We start from the raw sequence: 17,798 nt of genomic DNA, 5'->3' as shown, positions 1-17,798 counted from the left end.
CCCCCATAGTGTGTGAGTGACAGAGAGAGAGTGTGTGTTCCACTGATGTATGGATGAGCGACCCAGTGTAAGTAGTGTATCTAGCAGTGTAAGTCACCTTGGTGAGTAAGGTGTGTGAGCTGATAACACTGCACAGTTCATTGAAAGTTGCTTTGGAGAAAACCCCACGGTAACACCACGGTACGACCGTCCATCAACTGCGCACCTGACAGTCACGTGGCGTTCTTGACACATTTCCATCGGACATCAATTTAATGAAACACAGACACGGTGGTCAGATGGGAAAAAGAGGCAAATATTGCGGGACAAGTGAAGTGAGACAGAATCAAGCAACGATGTCAAAATGTGAATCCAAACGACACGTGACGTCACACGGACTCCGAGGGGGAAACAACACACGCCGCCGGGCAATAGCTTTTTAAGGCTCACAACTGGAATGAAAGCAAACAGCCGTGATTCTGGCTCCCGCTCCAGTCAGTCACTCAGCGTCGCACTGTGACCGTGACTGTTCTGCTGCGGTCGTGTTTTCTTGCCGAACTTCACTTGTCCGCACTGACGGACTCAGGATGGAGCCCGGCCGGGGAGTAAGTGCATCGCTCTGGAAACCACTGTAAGTAAGGCACGCAATACAACAATGTACTGCCACGCCACAGCTCAGGCTTTAACAACGTTTGAGACGTTTATCTTGAATCATCATCTTTTCGTCGGATACACATCAAATTCCCGCGAACTGTAATCGTGTAAGCCGTCAAAAGAAATCCTCGCCATTTCCGGTGATTGACGGGGCGACGAGAACGCGGTGCCGCCCAAACCCCGACCACTTCCTGTGACCGTCTGGTGGGCGTTTCTGATTGGAGGTCCGCGACGAAGTCCCACCCTCACCGGAAACGGCGCATTCAGCCCCACACGCAGAGTTTGTGACGGAAGAGCTCGCGCTGTGCCCCTCCGTTTCGTGTGTTTAAAGGTAGTTCGTTCGTCAGGCCCTCGAATTTCGCACCTTCGATGGAGAAAATGCTCAGCTGAGGACACAGACTGTGCTGGAGCCGCTTCTCCTGGGAACACGGGTCTGTTGGGGTCTAACATGAGGCGCTTCGTCGTCGGCTCTGCGTTTAAATTACTACAACTAGTAGATGTAGTAAAATATTTCATTTGCCTCACCGACCCCGACCAGTCTCTTGCATGGTGCTCATAGCGGTGTGTTATTGCCTGTAGACTAGTCTAGTGTCTTCACACACACTCACTGGTAACACACACCACCACTGCGTACCACTACCAGTTTTGGGAACATACTTGATGTTACTAGTATTCACATTCAGTGAGTACTCTGTAAGTGGACTCGTGTGTCTGTTCACTTATTAAACTTGTTCAGTTTTCTCCGCGGTAACTCAACATGATCATGTTATCATAACAGTTATGCTTGTACATGATGAAGGAGCTTACCCTGATTTACCCCTTATACAACTGGGGAATGAATGTCAATGTCAGTTGAGGGTAACTAGTACCTGGATCAGGGTTCCACAGCAGGTGGGATTCAAACCTGGAGCCTTCAGGTGGTGCCTCTAACTAACTGCTGTCTGCTGATCGTGCTCTTTTCGTGCTGAAAATGAAAAAAGTAATTTATTAATAATTATAGGGGCAGTGATTAGCTTGGAAAACTAGTTGGCATCTTGAGCTGCTCTTCTTGCATTTGCAGCCTCTAGCTGTTGCGGTCGAGTGCCGTCGAGTCCGTGCCGACTCTCGTTGACCGCACACAGAGTCCTTCCAGAAGGTTCCGTCCTCCACTTGTGTGTTCACTGCTGGAAGGGCTGTCTGTACACACTCAGAGGATGGTTAGTGAGATGTGTCCAAAGTATGGTAACCTCACCGTCGTCATTCGTGCTTGCGAACGCAGTCGTGGCTTCCTTTGAACGTCCAGCCCGCCTTTGTTTGTCCTGCTTGTCCACGCTGTTCTGATAAAGTCTCCTCGAGGAGAAAGTTCCCAGGAGTCCATGTGTGTCCCATCCTGTGCCTTCAGTGTCCACATTTCACGTCCATACAGCATTGTGGAAAAAAGCTACAAATCTCACTAAACTGGCATGTTTGAGGGCCTTCTCCAGACCTTTTGTTGCCTCTACAGCCACAGTATATTGGTTACCTGTTGTACTCCTTGTAATATTAATGAAAAAATGGTGTCAGGTTCAAGTACGTCCAGACTCCGTGCACCAAGTGACCTGCTGCCATCTCTCTTTGTATAACTTGTTTGTCACTTCAGCCTCCGTGTCCGTTCCTCACTGCAGCTGTGGCGCAGTATGTCCCAGGCGCTCAGGACTTGAGTTGTGCCCAATCCCAGGGGGCTCTGCTACGTTTGGTCACGGAACTGTGATGCGTGTTAATATTGAATGAAGGACAAAACTGTCTTGCTGCGTGTTGCTCTCAGCTGTCAGAAGAGCGGGCGCAGTGGTCGCCGGTTCTAATGTACCGTCAGTCCGCTCTGCAGCTTTAGGTTTCTTGTGTCGCTGCAGGCTCTGGGTGGGACACACTCCTGCCAGAGAGACATGGGTACTAAAACAGTCTCGTCCCTCCCAGCTCACCATGAATGGGGTACTTTTCCAGAGTGGTGCCTGGGTCCCCCTGTAAACTTCTAAACAAACACGTTTCCCCCTGTTATGTGGATTATGTATGTCTGTTTTCTGTGACCTTTGGACTGTAAAGTTGCAGGTTTGAATCCCACCCACTGCTGTATTATTTGTGATCAAGGTACTTTACACTGATCCAATACAGTGAAAATTACCCAGCTGTGTAAATCGGTATATCAGTGCAAGTATCTTAATGCTGTAAGTTGCTTTGGAGGAGTGCAAGGTAAGGTGAGTTAATGTAAATGCTCACCTCATTTCATGGTGTTCCTGAGGTCAACAGGGGTGGGCAGCCAGTGGCCCTGAGGACCCCCAGGGGGTTTCCTCCCATTCCAGCCTTAGGAGTTTTACTTCCTCTGTTACTCTTTGGCTTCTTCTGCTCCTGTTGAATGTGTATCGTTGTGGAGGCTCTGTTCTCATTTTAACATTTGTCACTATACTCTTGGAGCTCTTTTATATTTTATTTATTTTTACTTTTCATACCCCTTGTGAAAGGCTCTATGCAGACAAAATGAGCTGAAGTGGAGTCCAGTTTGTGTCTTACAGGCAGTCAGCGAAAAATATTACTCTTACATTTATGATGTATTCATTGATGCTTGATATTTTATGTTTTACATCCTCGTATTGCTCAGTAACAAATAGCATATAGGTTAACTTTGTAAATCTTTATTTGTACACTTCTCATGAGAGGACTTGTATGCATCTGCACAAAACGGAACACAAAGGCTCTTTGTTAGCTTGTTTTGTAATAACGCTGTTAATGACCTTCCGCAAACTGGCAGGAACAGCTTGAGCGGCAAATTGGTGTGTTCTCGGGCAGCACCACCACACCCACGACTTTATTTTCCTGCAACAGAGGGGACGGAGAGTAGGGACGGACGTCCTCTGCCACGTGCCGGGTGTCATGCTCTCCGTGACTCTGCTCTCTTTGCCACTCCTACCTTTTCAGGTGAGGACCGGTACCATCGCTGGCTGTGCTCTGGGCTATCTGAGCCACAGCCCATCACACCAGGACAGTAGGACACCCCACCCTCGTGTGGACGATGCCCCTGGGGCTGGGGAGAAGGAAAAAGGCTCCTCCGCTAGTGGAGAATGAGGAGGCGGAGCCAGTCCGGGAGGGGCTGAATGTGACTGGAATGGAAAGCGCAGATGGACTTACCGGCGGAGGTAGCATTGTACAGGGCTCTGGGCTGCCCCCCCCTCCGGCCAGCCTCCGACCTCGTCTCATCTTCCATACCCAGCTGGCCCATGGCAGTCCCACAGGGCGAATTGAGGGCTTCAGCAATGTACGGGAGCTCTACACCAAGATTGGTGAGGCCTTTGCCATCACCCCATCGGAGGTGGGTTGCGAGGTAGAGCAGGAGTGGCCTGAGATACAGATGTGTTTTATTAGTGTTGTTGTTGTTGTTGTTGTTGTTAGTAGCCTGAATGATCACAGGCATGTAATAGTGGTGATGTTACTTAGTCTCCAGTGATTATAAACAATTGCTTATCATTCTTTAGCCATTCATTAATTTTTAATAGTATTTTTTCCACTCATCCCTTCTTGAAAATTACTGTCTGTCACAGAGGGATTGCAGTGAGCCAGTAGGTGGCAGAGTAGCAGGTAGACATCACCTTAAATCAATTAACTTCCACAATGTTTACAGCTCATGTTTGATGTTCCAGAGTGCTGCACATGATTAACAAGATGTGGAACGATGTGAGCATTCAATAGCAGTTTGTGGAGACGACGTATTTTTACTTTGTCATTAACTTAAACGTACCGTAGCTCAAAGCTAATTGAAACTTTACAATAAAAGGGGCTTTTTCAATTTATTCTTGCTCACTTCTGTGGAAACTATTCAGCTAATACATGTACTGTTGACAGATTGTGACTTTGCTTTGACAAATGGGTGGGTTTACTATAGTATGCACATTTTTTTTGGTCTCTTGTCATAGTGTGGCAAGGGGCTTGTGTATTTTGCAAGTGTTGAAGCCAAAAACAGTTATTTTATTGAATTAGTCACATGTGAGTTGTGATGGCTAACAATTCAAAGCAAATGTTTTGAAGTGGGGGGGGGCAGCGGCTTTGGCTGGGTCCTGCTTGGGGTGCCTTGTGACGGACTGGCATCCCGTCCTGGGTGTGTCCCCTCCCCCTCCAGCCTTGCACCTTGTGTTGCCGGGTTAGGCTCCGGTTCGCCGTGACCCCGCTCGGGACAAGCGGTTTAAGCCTGTGTGTGGGGCTAATTGTACACATTTGGGGAAAAAACTGCCCAGTATTTTAGTATATAACATAATTGTCAGAAAAATTGTTTTGCCCAGTCATGTAACCACTAAATACACTGGTGGTGTCTTTCTTCTCCCCCCTCCTGTGCACAGATCCTGTTCTGCACTCTGAATACACACAAGGTGGACATGGACAAGTTGCTCGGAGGGCAGATTGGGCTCGAAGACTTCATTTTTGCCCACGTTAAAGGTCAGAAGAAGGAGGTGGAAGTGTTTAAGGGCGAGGACGCTTTGGGGCTCACCATCACTGACAATGGAGCCGGATACGCCTTCATCAAGGTGGGTGTGTTTGCATGCTCTTAGGGGCAGAAGAAGTGTGTGAGAAACGCTTGTGGACCTCCTTTAAACGGCCAGAAAATGCATCACAGGTTAGCTGTGAAAGCTGGTATGTTTGTGGAGCTGGCGACCAAAAGTCATACCGATGTGCATGCGCCTCCCTGTTTTAGAGAATACGGGAAGGCAGTGTCATAGATCGCATCCAGGTGATCAGCGTCGGGGACATGATTGAGTCCATCAATGGGAAGATTCTCATTGGCTGTCGACACTACGAAGTTGCTAAGATGCTGAAGGAGCTGCCCAAAGGGCGGAACTTCCTGCTCAAGCTGGTGGAGCCCATGAAGGCTTTTGGTAAGTGTGTTTTTGTGAGCAACATTTAAAGTTAAACTGAAATAAGTGATGAATATCTACATGAAAACTTTCATGTTTCTGTATTTTTTATAAACGGTTTTACTCTTTTTCCTTTCTTCCTCTTCTCAGTGAAATAATTATTTTAAAAAATTGCTTTGGGGGCGCGGTGGCGGAGCGGGTTTGGCCAGGTCCTGCTCTCTGGCAGGTCTGGGGTTCGAGTCCTGCTTGGGGTGCCTTGTGACGGACTGGCGTCCCGTTCTGGGTGTGTCCCCTCCAGCCTTGCACCTTGTGTTGCTGGGTTAGGCTCCGATTCGCTGTGACCCCTCTCGAGACAAGCGGCTTCAGCCAGTGTGTGTGTGCTTTGGCACCATAAGGAGAAAAAGACTCAATGCAATGTTACAATGTTTTTTAAAAATCCTTGTCACCTTTATCTGTCTGAGACTTTTAAAGTTTACATGTGGAAGTGAGGTAAAAACAATTAATTTATTTCATTATTGCAGAATATATATGTTTAAGATAAAAATTTTCACTGTCTGTAGAGTAATGGCAAGCTATCTCCAGTAATTTTTTTTTTTTTTTTATTCGCAGTAAAATTTGTGCCCTGAACCTCCTAAACATGAAGGGTCTAGGGTGTGTGTATGAAAGATAAGCTGGTCATATGTGGTACAGGTGCATCCTATCCCAAGAGCTATGGAGAATGTGTGACTCTGGGTATTTACGTATAGTAAATGCAGAAAACCCAGATGAATAACACACTTTAAGTGTTTACACTTAAAACTTAACTTTTTCTCCTTAAATACCTGGACCTTTTGCTTGGGGTCTAAACCCATGCAGTATTTTTATAGTGTTATTTAAAGTGAGAATCGTTGTGAAGTCGCCACCAGTGACAGGTAAACGATGTGTGAGAGAACCTCCTGTAGTACAAATTCAGTGTGTTCTTAGAGTTGTACTGGCACATACGCTTATACTACGGTAACTGATTACCAGTGCACCTCTCTTGTTCTTGGGTCTCAAGGGAGCACAGTGGTTAAGGAGACAGACTGAGAAAGGTACTTGACTGCTGGTGTTTCAGTAACATACTCAGCAGGGGGCCTAGAGCTCTTCTTGCAGTCAGAGGACCTGGGTTCAAATCCCACACCTGCTGTAGGAGCCTTGAGGTACTTAGCCTGAAATGATGCAGTAAGAATACCCTGCTGTGTAAGGGGGGGGGGGGTGTTTATAAAGTTCACTGTCTAACATTGCATGTCATCAGAGATTAAAAGTGTCAGATAAATAATAGTTAATGATGGTGATGATGCTGCTTAGCTGCGAAACTGAGTGAAGTAGCTTGTATGTTGCCATGTGGTAAAGTTGAAACCATCTTTGTGTGGTTATCTTTTTTCCTTCGCTTTCTGGCAGACATGATCAGCCAGCGAGGTGGCGGGGGCCGGGGGGCTGTGCTGCTGGGGACAGGGCGGGGCACTCTGCGCCTGCGGTCCAAAGGGCCCGCTACGGTCGAGGAACTGGTGTGTTTCCATGATCACGTTCTCTCCCATTTGCATGCTGCCTTATCGGCACATTTGTGCGGTTTAACGGAGACACGTGTTCCATGAAGCAGTTTGATAGTGAGCACTGTGTTTCCACAACATTTTCGTAAGGCTAAGATAGGTGTGGGGTGTGGGTGGCATAAATGTGCTCTTCCCTGTCTAGCCCACAGCGTTTGAGGAAAAGGCCATTGAGAAGGTGGATGACCTCCTGGAGAGCTACATGGGGATCAGGGACAGTGAACTGGGTGAGCACCTGCTGACACGTGACACGTTCCTTGTCTGCACATGTTCAGTCCTTTCACACGCGTAAAAGCGCCTATGCTTCCCGTATTGCGTGCAACTGGCTCGGTCTTCTGTCTTGCACAGCGGCCACCATGGTGGAGCTGGGGAAGGACAAGCGGAACCCCGACGAGTTTGCGGAAGCCCTGGACGAGACACTGGGGGACTTTGCCTTCCCGGACGAGTTCGTGTTCGACGTCTGGGGTGCAATCGGTGATGCGAAGGTCGGCCGGCTGTAGCTGTGGCAGTAGCAGGGCGCAGAAGGGCAGCGTGTTTCAGTACCTGCATCCAAGGGCAGGTACCAACAGCTAGCACTGGTGCAAACATGCCTCTAGATGTCACCCCGAATCCCTCGTTGGGTGTAACTGGGTTTTGTTGCATTCTTTTTGCTGGGAGACAAAGAAGCTGAAGATGGAGCGAGTGTCTTATTTTCTAAGAGTAAGAGTCCAGCCAAGTGTCTACGTCACTGCACACAGAAGGCAGACATAGTGTTACTGATGGGACTTTGCTTTACACTAGAGACCGCATTATTTACAAGGGCAGAGAAGCCGCTCCATAACTGTGTGTGTGTCCATCAGCACAGGGCTCCATGTGCGTCACCTGTTGGACCTGGAAGGCGGTTCTGAGGTGGATGCGCACAGGCTGCCCTATAGTGCATTCTATCATACTCTTCCCCGGCAATGGTTGTACAAATGACTATATTCTGTGTTTTTGACCATGGTGAGATGCTGAAGGGATGGTGTGGAAGACCCACAGAGACAGTTCATTTAGAGAGACACGATTTTGACTGCACTTTCTTCAGAAACACTGATGGACAATCAGTTTAGACCGTGACCTAGTCTGAGACCCAACTGAGACAAAATACCTCAAGCATGACCACAAACATAGACTGAAGAGCCACACTAATAAATCTTGGTCCTCACTGTGCTGTGCTGTACTGTACTGTGTTGTGGTGTGCTGCACACATGGTTTTTCGTATGGAACTGAAAATGAATCTCAAAATCCCTTTGTCTATTGTGTTGTTTTCCTGCTCTGCGGATGGAATTGAAGAAACACCCAAACAAGGTGGCCTCCGTTACTGTACGTTCAGACATACTAACCAAACGCAAGACCCTGTGATGCGTTGGTCACGTTTTTAAAATTTAAATATCTCAATAGTCCACACAGTTTTCTATCTTTATAATGGGCTTGTTACAATTCTTTTGAAATTTGTGAAATTATCAATTATTTCTTGTAGTAGAGATCATGTTTCAGCTGGTGACTGAATCTCATGCAGACTGTGGCAGATGGTGGTTTTGATAGGTGACAGTATTAATTACATTTATATTTACAGCACTGTTTCCATAATGTGATATTTTTTCTTAATGGTGAACAGAGACGTTTTTCTTAGGGAGGAAAAAATAATAAATGCTAAATTAACTAAGTGTGTGTGTGTGTGTGTGTGTGTGTGTGTGTGTGTGTGTGTGTGTGTGTAACTAAGTGTTGTATGAGGCATGTGTTCAGCTGAGATTGTTCAATGTCTGTAATGCAGCCCATGAATTTTTCCTTATTCATTTATCTAATTTCTCTAAGGTGACATTTTACGGGTTCATTGTTTGGCTCTGCTTTATTGTGTTTTCTTCACCCACTTTTTTCTAAAAAGGATGTTTTAAAGTGGCATATGTGACCTATATTTACCCTCCGAGCAGAGAGATGGCAGTAAAGTACATCAAAACAGAATAGCAATGTGTGATGAATCGGTAAACAATTGGCGTTTGTTACGTCATTTAGCGGGTGAGTTGAATAGTTTGTGGAGACATTTTCAATTTAAAATTTTATTGTTGGTCAAAGTTAGTGAAAATATTATCATACATTTTCATGGATGTATTCAAGATTTTTACTGAACCTAGTCTAGGGATATCTATATAAAGCTTTCATTCATTGTAACTTAAGGGTAAAAGTGGACAAAACATTACACTAGTAACATGTTCCATTTATTTATGAAGTGAAACAAAAGATGAGTCATTTAGTTTTGCTTTAAGTTGTGAATGATTCAGATCTTAATACACTAATGCTTTGATTTGGAGTTTCATTTATACATTTATTCATTTAGTCTGGTTTTGCAGTGGGTATTTAGCTGGTACTTTTCTCAAAGCTGACTTGCAAGGCTAGACTCACTTTAGTAAACTAACTTATTCACACATCTATAGACCAGAACAATGTAAAACACACATACGCATGTAATGCTTTTGTTCAGAATGTTGAATAGAAGCGGCCAGCAAATTTTAATTGAATCTGTGTATTACAAGACTCCACACTGGTTTGTAGCTGAAAATCATATGTACTAGGTGTATAGAGATCACTGGCTCTCATTCCCAAGGTTAATGTTAGCTCAGGTACATGCATTTTTGTCCTGTCAGTAGAAGGTGCATGCAGCAATCAAGCACACTTTTGCACACATTAGTACTAAATACTAATTGATTTGCATTGCAGTAAAAAGGCTTTTGAAGCACAAGTGACTTCCTGTGTCCAAGCTGTCACTTTGTAGCTCACACTGGTTGGTTCTTGGGCCTGTGCCCACGAGCTCAGTGATTGAGTCTAGGATTCTTACATCCGAAAAACACAAGAATAGTGTATGGGGCATTTTCAGTGTGACCCCCATTACATTTGGCTGTCCAAGCATCTTGCACACTGCCTCTCTGCCACTGCAGTGCAACCATTAGAGACCATGTTTAAGGGTTCTTGACAGTGACACTTGCTGTTGAGCTCATGGAGGTGGAAGTGTAGTCCAGAATTTCCTTGGAGAAGCAGAATTTCTCAAGCCACCTCCTGTACTGCACCTGCACCTGCAACATCAGCACAGGTAAAGTGGGCCAGGTGTGATGGACAAGGCTAAGCTGGGGGTGTCAATCATACCCTAGGGGGATATGCAGAGTGAAGCAAATATGTGAGTTTGGGAGTTAAGTTGCTCATGTTATGAAAGTAAAACAAGCGCTTCAGCTGATTGTGGGATTGATCTCTCCTTCAGTTGAACATCAACTGGTCTCACAAATCTGAATTACATACTGCAGTTCAGGGTCATGTGGCTGAAATTCTGAAATGCCTAAAGCAAAGAGCAGTGGGGAGAAAAGTCTCAGGAGTGATATGAAACTGTGAGAGAAGGCCTCCTTTGGCCAAGCGTCTTTGCTGTGACTTTACAGTATGAGGAGACCATAGACTCACCTCTTTATTGAGAGCGCAGTGGACAATGAAGATGAAGGTGCCCTGCTGGGAGCTGAAGAACAGAAATAGCAGCTCCAGTATTCTGCTGTCACTGGCCAAGAAACCCAGTATCCAAGAGCATCCAAGGATGAAAAACTGTAGCATTGCCTTGAGCACCATGATTCTACAGGGAGAGAAGATGAAGTAATCAAAAGAGAAGAATAAGCAGAAAGTAGGCAGAATGTCACATCATCTGATTCTTTCAGCTGTCTATCAGCTACAAATTAAAATTCAATAATGTAATAAAATTTCTCTAAATTAGTTTTGAGACCCAGAGCTTTAGGCTACTGTGCCTGTCGGCTCTTACCTGGTGTCCCTCATTTGAGAGATGTCACTGTGGAGGTCAGCAAATGTAGCGCTCAGGTATCCAATGATGCCCATAAAGAGGATCGAGTTGCACTAGGAATGTGAGACAGAGGTACACGTGCCCATCAAGAGTTTGCAGAGAGAAACGCCTGTTCGTGAAAATTTGTTCAGCATTTACTCACTGCTAAAACGTAGCCAGCGGGTGCCAGAAAACTCCACCGGAATCCCTTTTCTGTTTTCAGCCAACATCTAATGTGAAAGAGTAGTTAGAACTGCTTTCAAAGGACTTTGATTTGAATCCCTGCTTTTTCTGTCATCCCCTTGGTCAAGGTATGTACTTGAACTAATATGGTACAAATTACCAAGCTATATATAATAGGTACTACTCTTTCTAAGTAGCTCGATGTCTATCGTAGCAACTTACTTTGGATAAACGCACCAGTTAAAGAGATAAAAATTCAAATGAATAATTAAATTTGCCTTTAAAGTATTTCAGGTATTTAGCTTTTAAAAACATCCTTTATTCTCAGCTAAACTTGCCAACATATCTATACCAATAACTTAGTCCTCAAGAGTCAAAACTGAGTCCTATTTGTCCATTGCCCATCATTTGCAGTTAACTGTTGTCCTCATACTCAGCCCATATACCGCCCTGCTCTCTCTACTCACTCTTCATTGCCGTAGCCTTCAGGAAACACAGCAGCTGACACCATGACCACCAGGCAGGGGAATCCATAGCCAACAAAAAGCAGGAGACCCCAATGTAGGCCTTCCTTCTTGATGACCTTGACATCTCGAAGGTTTCGCACCAGCAGGAACAGCTGCAGAGCTTCAAGGTTCATCCATACAAAGCTGGCGAGGAAGAGGTAGTGCAGAACCCCAGAGACCACTGCACATGCCAGCTGAAGAAGAGAGTTCATCATAATTGTCATCGTCATCATGACTCTAGTTATCCTTGTACCTGAACAGTCAGGTACGCAAGCTGTGTCTGTATCCTCAAGCACCTTAAAACATTTTCAGGTTGTGGAGGCTGAACTGCAAAAGAGCTGAAATGTAAAAATGTCCTGGACATAAGTTGGTCCATAAAAGTTCGTTGTCTTCGGAACTGAAGTCTATACAAAATACAGTGATCTAAATTGTCAGATCATGGTATTCTACATCAATGTCTAGTGGAAGATCTACATGGGATTCTACATCACTCTTCCTCTTGTGGAAGGTAATTTATCCTGCACTTACAGAAGTTCTATACGGGATTCTACATCACTTTCGTTCTCTACCAAAAGTTTACCTGGCTTCTGCCTCTTTATACAGCTGCTTAGAAATCATCGTCACTGCACTAGTTTTCTGTCCTTTCTGTATCTACGCAAACCGATGGGACCACCTGGCACTGGCGTATTTGGCTGAGGAAGGTCTGCACCAGCTGGAAGAGTAAGTGTGCCAGGAAGAGGCAGAGGCACAGGTTGAGGCGTGCAGTGTTGTTCACTTTAGGGTTCCAGTGGCAGCAGATAAAGGTCAGCAGAGTCAAGGCCAAAAACACAAGGCCCACAGAGATGCCAACAGTGCCCAGCAGCTTAATGAAGCTGTTGTCCTGTAAATGGAGCAAGGAGAAAACAGGATGACAAATAATGGGACAGTTTTTCAGAAGAATTCTGATGATTCCCATCATTTGCTCCCGCAGGCTGCCTTCAGCATTTTCTCACTTCACGGGGTCGTTCTGTCTGCATGATGAGGGCGAAGGTGGACAGGTGGCTGCAGGTACACACGGTGTGGGTAGCATTGCTCTCAGACACACTACATCCATCTATGACCCATGCGCTTCTGTTCCAGTACACACAGGTGAGCTCACTGTTGTTGACAAACACCTAGAGGAGGAGACACGATGACCTTTACGTTAGAATGGTGGTCATCTGTAATTGTTTAAAAAAAAAAAAACACCAAAAAGCCACATGGAATGGATGAAATTTCTTTAAACCTGGAATTGTGAAAAATAACCGGATACTTAAGGATGCAAGTCACATGATCTCTAATGTCCCCCGCAGAATGACAAACCTGAACCGCTACGGACCACACGTTAAGCAATCCAGCCCACTGTCTCCCCTTGGAGACGTACTCATGCAAAACTCTGGTTTTTGCTGATAATTTCTTTTTGTCTCACCATTTTAATCCAAATCCTCAGTGCAGCGGTTCCTGATTTCCAGCCTCACTTGACTTTGCCATAATGGCTGATCTTGTTTGTTGGAGAACAGGACTGTGATCCACATCACATGTTTGGAGGTCACGAGAACCCCTTTTCTTTTTATAGCCCAAGTGAGTAGCTGGTTTTACATTCGATCAATTAAACAACTATGTAGCCAGATTAAATGTATAGAAATTGGACACAACATTATCTGAGAATGTGTTCATTATTATTGCTATTGTTTAATTGAAACTTTTGTCCTAGGGGACTCGTGGGGATGAACGTACCGGAAAGCCTGAACTTTCCTCTGAGACCAAGCCTACGTGTCGATAAAATGTTGCGGAAATGCCTCGGCAAAGTTGGTGTTCGGCGGGAATTGGTGAGGCAGTGAGGGAATTTGGGAGGGACCCACAGAGGTATGTTTCAGTGTGAAGTTGACCGGTGCCGTCAGCTCCGCGTTAGGGGTCATGGGCAGGGAGGCGGAGACCACACTGGACATCATGGTCTTGACGGTGTCGCCCTCCGTGGAGAAGAGGTTAGGACCCAGTGCTCTCTCCATGTTGCTGTAGGTCACGAAGACCACTGCTGCTTCACCTGTGGGCAGACAAGAAGAACTTTTACCCCGCCCAGAACCACGTTCCAAACAGGTATCCTGCAGAATTACCTACATATTGAGCCTTTGTGTGTGTTCAGCGTGTGACTGGAGAACACAGCAAAAGTAGAGTTAGTTATACTAAACTTACATTCCATTTGTAGCTAAAGTGACTTATTATATTAATATACTAATATTAGCAATCTCCCTCCGAGTACATGGAAGTGCACAAAGCTTTCTGCAACCTGACTTATAATCAGTAAACATTTTATACAAACCGCTGTTTTTCTCTGCAATCCCCATGAGGTCGATGTCTATGAAGTTGTCTTTGGCTTGTAGCTGCAGTGTTTTACTCAGGTTGGCTCCAGGAAGAACCACAAATGCGCACAGTTCTGACAGAAACATAAGTAGAAAGCTGTTAAACTGGAGATCATTTCCTTCTGTAATCATGTAACCCGTGTGGATAAGAAAAGATGAACTCAAAACTGACAAAATAAAAGTGTCATTTTAAGAGATCTACACTGGATTTTGTTGGTACCTTGAACTGACCTCACAGCTCAATGATTTGTCAAGGTGAAGCGTGGATTTACCACATGGTTTCGAACACCTGCTATATATGCCGCCTGCCTAGTTTTTCCTCCCTGAAATGCGTATACCGGCTCCTCGACTTATTGAATAAAGGAGACAAGAGGTTCCCAAGATGCCAGTTTTGTTGCGACTAGTGCTGTGCAGTTTGATATTCAAATTGGTTTTAACAAATGGAGTCCGATCGACTGGGGAAAGAAACGGCATGGTTCGATTCGTGTTTTGTTTTAAACCAACGGGATTTTTCCCAAACCACTGTCTGGTTAAAAGCAATTTTTACACCGGGTCAGTGAATTAATTATATATTTTATTTCCAAGGACTCCCCCCTCTTCTGTAACGATGATTAGCCGTATGCGTTACCAAATTGTGCCCCCGGGCTGGAGTGGGACTCACTTTCAGCCCTGGAGTGAGTCCTGCAGACGAGCCCTTAGTGGTACCTAACGGCGAAGCACTATAGCTCATTTAACTGTCCTGGTACCAAACAACAGCAACAAACAGGCTGTTCCATTATTTATAATTTAACAGTGACACATTTTTTGAAAGAAAAAAAAAGAACACTAATGCAAAAATCAATGCCTGGGTAGTGGCACAGGACATGGGTTTGATCTCTCTTGGTCTGCGTGGATTTCCTTCAAATGCTCTGGTTTCCTCCCACAGTCCAAAGACATGCAGTTCAAGTAGATTAGTGATTAAATTGCCCGTACTGTGTGCGTGTGTGTGTGTGTGGCTACCCTGCAATAACCTGGCCTACAAACAATACATAAGTAGAGAAAATAAACTTAAAAGTAGAATGTAAAATGTTAGTATCTTTGAAAATTGTTACCATTTGTCTCAGGTGAAACCAGAGTGTTTATTTTATGGAATGTTACATTTCCATGTGTGCTAATATAAGGTCTCCCAAAGTACAGCAATTAAGCGTTGACGATACCGCTAACTGCTAGACAACGTACTTACCCATGGTATTAATACTGATCGTGATTTTGTTGGTGGGCATGGAGCTCACAACTAGAGCCGCCAGCTTCTCGGTTGATTGGAGCACAGCATTTCCAGCCTTAGCAATTTCCGTGCTGTTGACGCTGTTACTCTCAGTCAGTGATCCCAAGGTACTCAGAGTGACGTTCAGCAGAGTTGTTGCTGCCTGCAGATCAGCGTAGGGAGAGTTTGGTTTGGGCACCAAATCAGCAATGAATCCAACAAGTCCGTAGGAATTTAAACAAAAAAAGCTGAGCATATTTTTAAAAGGATAGAAAAATATCAATTAAAGACTTCAAATATATAACACGCCGAGGCGGCTGGGGAAGGGGGCGCGGGTGGAGACGGGGACAGGGACAGGGCAGCCGCAGCTGGGGCTAATTATTGCCACTATTTCTTCCCCCGGACCTGACAGTGAGAGAGAGAGAGAGAGAGGGAGAGAGAGAGATGGAGGAAGCGAACACAACCGAGAAAACGAGCACGACCCCGAGCCGGTGGACGACGCGGCCGAGACCGAGTCGAATCCCCTTTCTACCCGTTCTCGGTTCCCCCCTTTTCCCCCTTTGCCTCCTCCCAGACGACAGAATAAATAAAAGACGCCAACAGGCGAGCGCTGCGCCTACTGTCCGGCCTCGTCTGTTGCAAAATAATAAAATCTCCAGAAAAAGAGAGCAACCTTACGCCCTTATTAGACATCTAGTACACGGTCCCTCGTGCACCACCATCAACCCCAAACGAGTTATTAATTCACTGCAATGTCTGCGTATCCCTGGCTACTGATGTTCTAAGCTCACCTCCAGAGGAAGGACCGCAGATGTGATGTTCTCTATCATGGAATTCAGAGAATTCAGGATGCACAGGTCCTCAAATTCATTCTGGAACACGCAAACAATCAAATTAGATAATATGGGACACACCTTGGCCTTGACAGAGAAGTATTGGTTAGGAGGAAGCTCTGCAGGAGCTCGGAGGAGACCCTTTCAACTGGCTACATCAGAATATATTAAGAATCCTCCCTCTTGGTTGGCGGAGCCACAGAATACAGAATTCCTGATGACTGTACTTTTCCGTGCGAAGGCAACGACTGCACAATGCAGCCGTGGGCCCGGACAACAAACGTTTACCTTCCATAATCTATAGCTTCGTCTTGACAGTTTTACCAGGCTTTTTGGACTTTAGTTTTTAGATGTATGCACACAGGTCCCATGTCACCACAGTAGATTGCTCAGGAGGGGTGGCCAGCCACTGGGACTTGGACACCCACAAGTTTTTCTTTTCCCCTGTTGTGTAGATCGGGAGTTTATTTTGTTTTCCTCTCCTCCAATGCCAGCTCTCTTACTCTTACGTTTTTATCAATATGTTATGCTGCAAAACTGATCGCTTGCAACAACTTTGTTCGGCTCTCTGTGTTACTGGTGAGAAGAGCACTCTATAAAAATAAACTTACCTGGATTCCTCCCAGATTTTCACCTTACCTGACAGGAGGGTGAAAAGGCGTCAGTCACACCTAGAAAACATGCAGACTTCTTACGGACGAATAACAGATGGGAATCGAAGCTAAAAGGGGGATGGTACAGAAAGAGTGTGACAATTTTCATGAAGAGGGTACTGCCCTGAGTTGCTCCAGTAAAAAAACACCTGGTTCCATAAATGAGTGAACTGAAATTCAAACAACTTACAGTTGCAAACAAAACTTTAAGCTGCTGTAAGTGTCTGCAAAACAAATAAATGCTAATTTACCTAAACAGAGGTATACTTCTGTTATTGTACTTTTTTTATTACAAGCACAAAACGTCCAGATGCTGATAAATGTTTGCATAATGAATCAGCCGCTTCCACGTGGCCAGTAAAAAATGAGACACGTGGTCGGTATTTGACATCACACACTTTTTAATACATTCTCCCCATGTTATTGTCCATCTGATGCACAGGAGGTACATGGGACTATCATGAATGTGTAAAACAGAATACGACACAATTAATAGGAGGTTATAGATGTAGTTGTTACCAATCATTTTAAAGTAGACAATCTTAGTGTTGCTTTAAGTCAACAAAACATAATGAAACTAATGTCCCGCAACTGACTGGCATCCCTTCCATGATGTTCCCTGCCTCATGCCCTGTGTTTCTACCACAGGTTCTGAAAGACTGAGACCATGCATTTTATGAGATATTGATAAAAACAGAACGAAAAAATACAGGACTGACAGTAAACTTTTCATTTATTGTTTGATGCTTTTAACAGAACCTAAATCATGAATTTTGGGATGTCTGAATTATTAAGCTTTTACTGCTTGTAATAAAGTGGTTAAACAGTTTAGCTTATGGTCAGAGTTCCGGTAGCAGTTGTGTTTATGAGCTGAGAGCCCAATATTTTAAAGTCTTAAAATGATTTTACCCTCTTAACAATAACCGTTTCACACATATTTGTCTAGCAGCTGCTTTTCTCCTGAGTAGCACACAGCTCTTTTCCGGATGACTTAAGCATTCACATTTTCGTTGGCTTTTCAATAACTCTTCAGACATCAGGAACGATACCCCGCTTGCAAAACAGAGGTCCCACATAACGAAAATTTGATTTAAATCTATGGAAACGGCTACTTTTTGGATCCAC

At 44.9% G+C, this 17,798-nt stretch overlaps 2 protein-coding genes across 5 annotated transcripts; one reads left to right on the top strand and one right to left on the bottom strand.

The window, feature by feature from the left end:
- The first annotated feature begins 305 nt into the window (after nucleotides 1–305).
- LOC108919692 (PDZ domain-containing protein GIPC1) lies at nucleotides 306–8,742 on the top strand. Of its 4 annotated transcripts, none has more exons than XM_018727908.2 (7): nucleotides 306–610; nucleotides 3,562–3,952; nucleotides 4,974–5,159; nucleotides 5,327–5,507; nucleotides 6,906–7,012; nucleotides 7,197–7,278; nucleotides 7,400–8,742. In XM_018727908.2, exons 2-7 carry the CDS (start codon nucleotides 3,656–3,658, stop codon nucleotides 7,549–7,551), a joined length of 1,005 nt encoding a protein of 334 aa, XP_018583424.1. In that variant the 5' UTR covers nucleotides 306–610; nucleotides 3,562–3,655; the 3' UTR covers nucleotides 7,552–8,742. The 4 variants fall into 4 exon arrangements, with proteins under 4 accessions (XP_018583424.1, XP_018583422.1, XP_018583420.1 ...); XM_018727906.1 differs by lacking the exon at nucleotides 306–610 and adding an exon at nucleotides 898–964; XM_018727904.1 differs by lacking the exon at nucleotides 306–610 and adding an exon at nucleotides 924–1,064.
- A 941-nt stretch (nucleotides 8,743–9,683) lies between these two features.
- LOC108919698 (adhesion G protein-coupled receptor E3-like) lies at nucleotides 9,684–15,197 on the bottom strand. Its single transcript, XM_029252460.1, has 10 exons — nucleotides 15,167–15,197; nucleotides 13,905–14,018; nucleotides 13,447–13,628; nucleotides 12,559–12,720; nucleotides 12,240–12,446; nucleotides 11,528–11,760; nucleotides 11,041–11,107; nucleotides 10,860–10,951; nucleotides 10,514–10,676; nucleotides 9,684–10,137 (listed from the first exon to the last, which is right to left on the bottom strand). The coding sequence occupies exons 1-10, from the start codon at nucleotides 15,168–15,170 to the stop codon at nucleotides 10,024–10,026; spliced, it is 1,338 nt and encodes a 445-aa protein (XP_029108293.1). The 5' UTR covers nucleotides 15,171–15,197; the 3' UTR covers nucleotides 9,684–10,023.
- Between the last annotated feature and the right edge of the window lie 2,601 nt (nucleotides 15,198–17,798).

The sequence above is a fragment of the Scleropages formosus genome, chromosome 1 (assembly GCF_900964775.1).
Source record: "Scleropages formosus chromosome 1, fSclFor1.1, whole genome shotgun sequence".
NCBI classification, from domain to species: Eukaryota; Metazoa; Chordata; class Actinopteri; order Osteoglossiformes; family Osteoglossidae; genus Scleropages; species Scleropages formosus.
The sequence above is the reverse complement of the archived record's forward strand: the minus strand, read 5'-3'. Positions and strand labels throughout refer to the sequence as shown.

Coding starts and splice junctions, on each gene's coding strand:
- LOC108919692 (XM_018727908.2), top strand. CDS start 3,656: ATGCCCCTGGGGCTGGGGAGAAGGAAAAAGGCTCCTCCGCTAGTGGAG. Junction 5,160..5,326: donor CCGGATACGCCTTCATCAAG/GTGGGTGTGTTT, acceptor TCCCTGTTTTAG/AGAATACGGGAAGGCAGTGT. Junction 7,279..7,399: donor GATCAGGGACAGTGAACTGG/GTGAGCACCTGC, acceptor TGTCTTGCACAG/CGGCCACCATGGTGGAGCTG.
- LOC108919698 (XM_029252460.1), bottom strand. Junction 12,721..13,446: donor TCACACTGAAACATACCTCT/GTGGGTCCCTCC, acceptor CTCCTCCTCTAG/GTGTTTGTCAACAACAGTGA. Junction 10,952..11,040: donor CCGCTGGCTACGTTTTAGCA/GTGAGTAAATGC, acceptor TCACATTCCTAG/TGCAACTCGATCCTCTTTAT.